Source organism: Squalius cephalus, assembly GCF_949319135.1.
Source record: "Squalius cephalus genome assembly, chromosome: 1".
In the NCBI taxonomy this organism is placed as follows: Eukaryota; Metazoa; Chordata; class Actinopteri; order Cypriniformes; family Leuciscidae; genus Squalius; species Squalius cephalus.
Genome location: NC_137122.1, coordinates 1,554,471 through 1,562,409, shown reverse-complemented (window position 1 = coordinate 1,562,409; position 7,939 = coordinate 1,554,471). Strand labels below are relative to the sequence as shown.

At 46.6% G+C, this 7,939-nt stretch overlaps 1 protein-coding gene across 1 annotated transcript in view; it reads right to left on the bottom strand.

Moving 5' to 3' along the window:
• Positions 1 to 596: 596 nt before the first annotated feature.
• The window catches only part of LOC307170927 (heme-binding protein 1-like), a 10,983-nt gene continuing 3,640 nt past the window's right edge, over positions 597 to 7,939 (bottom strand). The window contains exon 4 of the mRNA XM_079892242.1: positions 597 to 1,454. Coding sequence (XP_079748368.1) covers positions 1,277 to 1,454 — 178 coding nt within the window. The 3' untranslated portion in view covers positions 597 to 1,276. The remainder of the gene's footprint in view (positions 1,455 to 7,939) is intronic.

Sequence of the window (7,939 nt, the reverse complement as noted above, 5' to 3'; positions counted from 1 at the left end):
CACAACTGATGATGATGATGAAGAAGAAGATGATGAACACACACAAATGATGATGATGATGATGATACATCTCCTCCCCCTGGATTTCGTGTTCTGCAGTGAGGACCATCTCGAAATCATCCCGACTGACGTACTCTCTACTCCAGGATCCTGACAGAAATGCAGTAATAAGTACGATATTGGTCTTTCAAATGTAGTGAAGTTAAAGTAAAAAGTTTCCAGAAAAAAGTAATACTCAAGTAAAGTACAGATACTCAAAAGTGTACTTTAGTGCAGTACTTGTGGGATAATTATGCAGTGAAACTACAAACAAGATTTAAAGCCTCAGCACAGTTTCTGGCCATGAGGGGGCGCTGTTGGGCTGGGGAATAAAGACCACCACACACTCCAGCACACACACTGTTACTGTCCACTTCTGATGATGATGATGATGATGATGATGATGATGATGAACACACTGATGACATCAGCGCTCACCTGTCGCTGGAGTTCCACTGACTGACACCATCGCTTGTGTCATTTATTGTGTATGAAGAGCTGTAACGTGAAACATGATCTGCAGTGTGTGTGTGTCTGAACAGAAACACTAGAACACCGAGAGAATATACAGGTTTTATTCCTCCGTCTACATCACACACACACACACACACACACACACACACACCAACTTCAGCTGTCACCTACTCTACTGTTACGACCTTTGAGTATTTTAATTACATTATCAAAAGGAATTTACAGAATCATCCAGAGAAACACACACACACACACACCTTGTTCTTCAGGATCAGCCTCCACCGTATTAACCTCCTGAGAATCCCGACAAGAAGAACATGTGAACGGACCGGATCACGGACCAGTGTGTGTGTGTGTGTGTCTGTGTGTGTGTGTGTGTTGTGTGTGTGTGTGTTGAAGCCTTGAAGTTTGATGGTTTATAGACGGAGAGTAGAACAGACAGATGGATGGACAATTACTACAATAATACATTTAAATAATATAACAAACACCTTTTCGCAACATCAAGTAGTTACTGAACTGAATCAACTTGAACTGATTCAAAGTGAATAACGACACAATTTTCAACCGTAGAGCTGAAACTGAATTCATAATTGATGAACTTTGCAACACCGACACAGTTTTATTGAACTGAACTGAATAACAACAATATTGTCTTCATAGAGCTGCTTTACTAACAGAATTAGCCTGTGTGTGATCACTGGTTCTGCTTATTACTGTGACGATCTGTCCTGTGTAAAGCGCTGTCGAAGCGAAGAGTTTCTCAGGGCTCTTCCTGCAGGAACCACACCTCATTCCTCCGCCCGTAGGGTTTGATTGGCGGGTCGTAGCTGCAGCACAGGTAGTGCTTGCGCTGGAAGGGGGCGGAGTCTCCCAGCGTGACCGTCAGACGCGACGCCTCCGCGCGAAACTCGCTCTCTCCGGCGAACCCCCCGAACTGCCTGCAGGGGGAGACAGAGGCGCGGTTACGGCAACAACGATAACTAGAACGATAACTATATTCGCCTCCACACCAACGAACGATAACGGTCTTTTTATTATAAGCATGCGCGCTGTGGTTTCAAAGTAGCGAAAAACAGGTGATTTTATGTACACAATATCCTTAAAAGACTAGAGGAGTCGGGAGAATCCGTCACGATTAGAGAGTTTTGTCGTCTTTTGACAAATTTTATTCATACTTTGGAATGAATCAATATCAGTTTGTTGCATTTCGGCGTCTTTTACAAGCAGATGTCCTTAGCATGCTACGCTTTGAGCACATCAAAACAGTGAATCGAGCTAGTGTAATCGGTCGATAGTGTAATCGATCTAATCTAACAGTGAATTTACCTGATGAAGTCAATAGTGGAATAAAAACAACACCTAGAGGTAAACTAGCGCTGCATACCTGAGGTAAACTAGCGCTGGATACCTGAGGTAAACTAGCGCTGCATACCTGAGGTAAACTAGCGCTGGATACCTAAAGGTAAACTAGCGCTGCATACCTGAGGTAAACTAGCGCTGGATACCTGAGGTAAACTAGCGCTGCATACCTGAGGTAAACTAGCGCTGCGTTCCTGAGGTAAACTAGCGCTGCATACCTGAGGTAAACTAGCTCTGCATACCTGAGGTAAACTAGCGCTGCATACCTGAGGTAAACTAGCGCTGCGTTCCTGAGGTAAACTAGCACTGCATACCTGAGGTAAACTAGCGCTGCGTTCCTGAGGTAAACTAGCGCTGCATACCTGACGTAAACTAGTGCTGCATACCTGAGGTAAACTAGCGCTGCATACCTGAGGTAAACTAGCGCTGCGTTCCTGAGGTAAACTAGCGCTGCATACCTGAGGTAAACTAGCTCTGCATACCTGAGGTAAACTAGCGCTGCATACCTGAGGTAAACTAGCTCTGGATACCTGAGGTAAACTAGCACTGGATACCTGAGGTAAACTAGCGCTGCATATCTGAGGTAAACTAGCTCTGCATACCTGAGGTAAAATAGCTCTGGATACCTGAGGTAAACTAGTGCTGCATACCTGAGGTAAAATAGCTCTGGATACCTGAGGTAAACTAGTGCTGCATACCTGAGGTAAACTAGCGCTGCGTTCCTGAGGTAAACTAGCGCTGCATACCTGAGGTAAACTAGCGCTGCGTTCCTGAGGTAAACTAGTGCTGCATACCTGAGGTAAACTAGTGCTGCATACCTGAGGTAAACTAGCGCTGCATACCTGAGGTAAACTAGTGCTGCATACCTGAGGTAAACTAGCGCTGCGTTCCTGAGGTAAACTAGTGCTGCATACCTGAGGTAAACTAGTGCTGCATACCTGAGGTAAACTAGTGCTGCATACCTGAGGTAAACTAGCGCTGCGTTCCTGAGGTAAACTAGTGCTGCATACCTGAGGTAAACTAGCACTGCATACCTGAGGTAAACTAGCGCTGCGTTCCTGAGGTAAACTAGTGCTGCATACCTGAGGTAAACTAGTGCTGCATACCTGAGGTAAACTAGCGCTGCATACCTGAGGTAAACTAGTGCTGCATACCTGAGGTAAACTAGCGCTGCGTTCCTGAGGTAAACTAGCGCTGCATACCTGAGGTAAACTAGTGCTGCATACCTGAGGTAAACTAGCGCTGCATACCTGAGGTAAACTAGTGCTGCATACCTGAGGTAAACTAGCGCTGCGTTCCTGAGGTAAACTAGCGCTGCATACCTGAGGTAAACTAGTGCTGCATACCTGAGGTAAACTAGCGCTGCATACCTGAGGTAAACTAGTGCTGCATACCTGAGGTAAACTAGCGCTGCGTTCCTGAGGTAAACTAGTGCTGCATACCTGAGGTAAACTAGTGCTGCATACCTGAGGTAAACTAGCGCTGCATACCTGAGGTAAACTAGTGCTGCATACCTGAGGTAAACTAGCGCTGCGTTCCTGAGGTAAACTAGTGCTGCATACCTGAGGTAAACTAGTGCTGCATACCTGAGGTAAACTAGCGCTGCATACCTGAGGTAAACTAGTGCTGCATACCTGAGGTAAACTAGCGCTGCGTTCCTGAGGTAAACTAGTGCTGCATACCTGAGGTAAACTAGTGCTGCATACCTGAGGTAAACTAGCGCTGCGTTCCTGAGGTAAACTAGCGCTGCATACCTGAGGTAAACTAGCGCTGCGTTCCTGAGGTAAACTAGTGCTGCATACCTGAGGTAAACTAGTGCTGCATACCTGAGGTAAACTAGCGCTGCATACCTGAGGTAAACTAGTGCTGCATACCTGAGGTAAACTAGCGCTGCGTTCCTGAGGTAAACTAGTGCTGCATACCTGAGGTAAACTAGTGCTGCATACCTGAGGTAAACTAGCGCTGCATACCTGAGGTAAACTAGCGCTGCATACCTGAGGTAAACTAGCGCTGCGTTCCTGAGGTAAACTAGTGCTGCATACCTGAGGTAAACTAGTGCTGCATACCTGAGGTAAACTAGCACTGCATACCTGAGGTAAACTAGCTCTGGATACCTGAGGTAAACTAGCTCTGGATATCTGAGGTAAACTAGCGCTGCATACCTGAGGTAAACTAGCTCTGGATATCTGAGGTAAACTAGCGCTGGATACCTGAGGTAAACTAGCTCTGGATACCTGAGGTAAACTAGCGCTGCATACCTGAAGTAAACTAGCGCTGCATACCTGAGGTAAACTAGCGCTGCGTTCCTGAGGTAAACTAGCGCTGCATACCTGAGGTAAACTAGCGCTGCGTTCCTGAGGTAAACTAGCGCTGCATACCTGAGGTAAACTAGTGCTGCATATCTGAGGTAAACTAGCGCTGCGTTCCTGAGGTAAACTAGCGCTGCATACCTGAGGTAAACTAGCTCTGCATACCTGAGGTAAACTAGCGCTGCATACCTGAGGTAAACTAGCTCTGGATACCTGAGGTAAACTAGCACTGGATACCTGAGGTAAACTAGCGCTGCATATCTGAGGTAAACTAGCTCTGCATACCTGAGGTAAAATAGCTCTGGATACCTGAGGTAAACTAGTGCTGCATACCTGAGGTAAACTAGCGCTGCGTTCCTGAGGTAAACTAGCGCTGCATACCTGAGGTAAACTAGCGCTGCATACCTGAGGTAAACTAGTGCTGCATACCTGAGGTAAACTAGCGCTGCATACCTGAGGTAAACTAGCTCTGGATATCTGAGGTAAACTAGCGCTGGATACCTGAGGTAAACTAGCTCTGGATACCTGAGGTAAACTAGCGCTGCATACCTGAGGTAAACTAGCGCTGCATACCTGAGGTAAACTAGCGCTGCGTTCCTGAGGTAAACTAGCGCTGCATACCTGAGGTAAACTAGCGCTGCATACCTGAGGTAAACTAGCGCTGCGTACCTGAGGTAAACTAGCGCTGCGTACCTGAGGTAAACTAGCGCTGCGTTCCTGAGGTAAACTAGCGCTGCATACCTGAGGTAAACTAGCGCTGCATACCTGAGGTAAACTAGCGCTGCATACCTGAGGTAAACTAGCGCTGCGTTCCTGAGGTAAACTAGCGCTGCATACCTGAGGTAAACTAGCGCTGCATACCTGAGGTAAACTAGCGCTGCATACCTGAGGTAAACTAGCTCTGGATATCTGAGGTAAACTAGCGCTGCATACCTGAGGTAAACTAGCTCTGGATATCTGAGGTAAACTAGCGCTGGATACCTGAGGTAAACTAGCGCTGCATACCTGAGGTAAACTAGCTCTGGATACCTGAGGTAAACTAGCGCTGCGTGCCTGAGGTAAACTAGCGCTGCATACCTGAGGTAAACTAGCGCTGCATACCTGAGGTAAACTAGCTCTGGATACCTGAGGTAAACTAGCGCTGCATATCTGAGGTAAACTAGCTCTGGATACCTGAGGTAAACTAGCGCTGCATACCTGAGGTAAACTAGCTCTGGATACCTGAGGTAAACTAGCGCTGGATACCTGAGGTAAACTAGCGCTGCGTTCCTGAGGTAAACTAGCGCTGCGTTCCTGAGGTAAAATAGCGCTGCGTTCCTGAGGTAAACTAGCGCTGCATACCTGCGGTAAACTAGCGCTGCATACCTGAGGTAAACTAGCTCTGGATACCTGAGGTAAACTAGCGCTGCATACCTGAGGTAAACTAGCGCTGCATACCTGAGGTAAACTAGCTCTGGATACCTGAGGTAAACTAGCGCTGCATACCTGAGGTAAACTAGCGCTGCATACCTGAGGTAAACTAGCTCTGGATACCTGAGGTAAACTAGTGCTGCATATCTGAGGTAAACTAGCGCTGCATACCTGAGGTAAACTAGCTCTGGATACCTGAGGTAAACTAGCTCTGGATACCTGAGGTAAACTAGCGCTGCATATCTGAGGTAAACTAGCTCTGGATACCTGAGGTAAACTAGCTCTGGATACCTGAGGTAAACTAGCTCTGGATACCTGAGGTAAACTAGCGCTGCATATCTGAGGTAAACTAGCTCTGGATACCTGAGGTAAACTAGTGCTGCATATCTGAGGTAAACTAGCGCTGCATACCTGAGGTAAACTAGCTCTGGATACCTGAGGTAAACTAGCGCTGCATATCTGAGGTAAACTAGCTCTGGATACCTGAGGTAAACTAGCTCTGGATACCTGAGGTAAACTAGCGCTGCATATCTGAGGTAAACTAGTGCTGCATATCTGAGGTAAACTAGCTCTGGATACCTGAGGTAAACTAGCGCTGCATATCTGAGGTAAACTAGCTCTGGATACCTGAGGTAAACTAGCGCTGCATATCTGAGGTAAACTAGCGCTGCATATCTGAGGTAAACTAGCGCTGCATACCTGAGGTAAACTAGCTCTGGATACCTGAGGTAAACTAGCGCTGCATATCTGAGGTAAACTAGCTCTGGATACCTGAGGTAAACTAGCGCTGCATACCTGAGGTAAACTAGCGCTGCATACCTGAGGTAAACTAGTGCTGCATATCTGAGGTAAACTAGTGCTGCATATCTGAGGTAAACTAGTGCTGCATATCTGAGGTAAACTAGTGCTGCATATCTGAGGTAAACTAGCGCTGCATATCTGAGGTAAACTAGCGCTGCATACCTGAGGTAAACTAGCGCTGCATACCTGAGGTAAACTAGTGCTGCATACCTGAGGTAAACTAGTGCTGCATATCTGAGGTAAACTAGCGCTGCATACCTGAGGTAAACTAGCGCTGCATATCTGAGGTAAACTAGTGCTGCATACCTGAGGTAAACTAGCGCTGCATACCTGAGGTAAACTAGCGCTGGATACCTGAGGTAAACTAGCGCTGCATACCTGAGGTAAACTAGCGCTGCATACCTGAGGTAAACTAGTGCTGCATATCTGAGGTAAACTAGTGCTGCATATCTGAGGTAAACTAGTGCTGCATATCTGAGGTAAACTAGCGCTGCATATCTGAGGTAAACTAGCGCTGCATACCTGAGGTAAACTAGCGCTGCATACCTGAGGTAAACTAGTGCTGCATACCTGAGGTAAACTAGTGCTGCATATCTGAGGTAAACTAGCGCTGCATACCTGAGGTAAACTAGCGCTGCATACCTGAGGTAAACTAGCGCTGCGTGCCTGAGGTAAACTAGCGCTGCATACCTGAGGTAAACTAGCGCTGGATACCTGAGGTAAACTAGCGCTGCATACCTGAGGTAAACTAGCGCTGCATACCTGAGGTAAACTAGCGCTGCATATCTGAGGTAAACTAGCGCTGCATACCTGAGGTAAACTAGCGCTGCATATCTGAGGTAAACTAGTGCTGCATATCTGAGGTAAACTAGCGCTGCATACCTGAGGTAAACTAGCGCTGCATACCTGAGGTAAACTAGCGCTGCATACCTGAGGTAAACTAGCGCTGCATATCTGAGGTAAACTAGTGCTGCATATCTGAGGTAAACTAGCGCTGCATACCCGAGGTAAACTAGCTCTGGATACCTGAGGTAAACTAGTGCTGGATACCTGAGGTAAACTAGCTCTAGATACCTGAGGTAAACTAGCGCTGCATACCTGAGGTAAACTAGCGCTGCATACCTGAGGTAAACTAACGCTGGATACCTGAGGTAATTTTGTTTCACTGTTTGCTAGCATGCATAATGTTTTTTCACGTCTACTTGAAAAGGGGGCTTGACTTGTCTAACAGAGCTGGATTTTTCTATAACTCAGCGATTAACTTCTCCACAATGTCGTCTGCCATTTTAAATGTGCGAGCCCTTTAAATTCGAGTGGATTCTGATTGGCTGTCAGTGTTTTATTGTTCGACAGCTTGAAAAAAATCATTCTGAAATTGATCCCAACACTATCGTCCCTCATATCTTTCTCGTTATAGTTGTGGTGTGAACTCTGCTATTCTCTAATATGGAGAACGATTTTCAGAACTATCGCTATCTCTATAATTATCGTCGTTGGTGTGAACGGGCCTTTAGCTCGTAGCGTCGCCGCTAGAGAACGGCCGC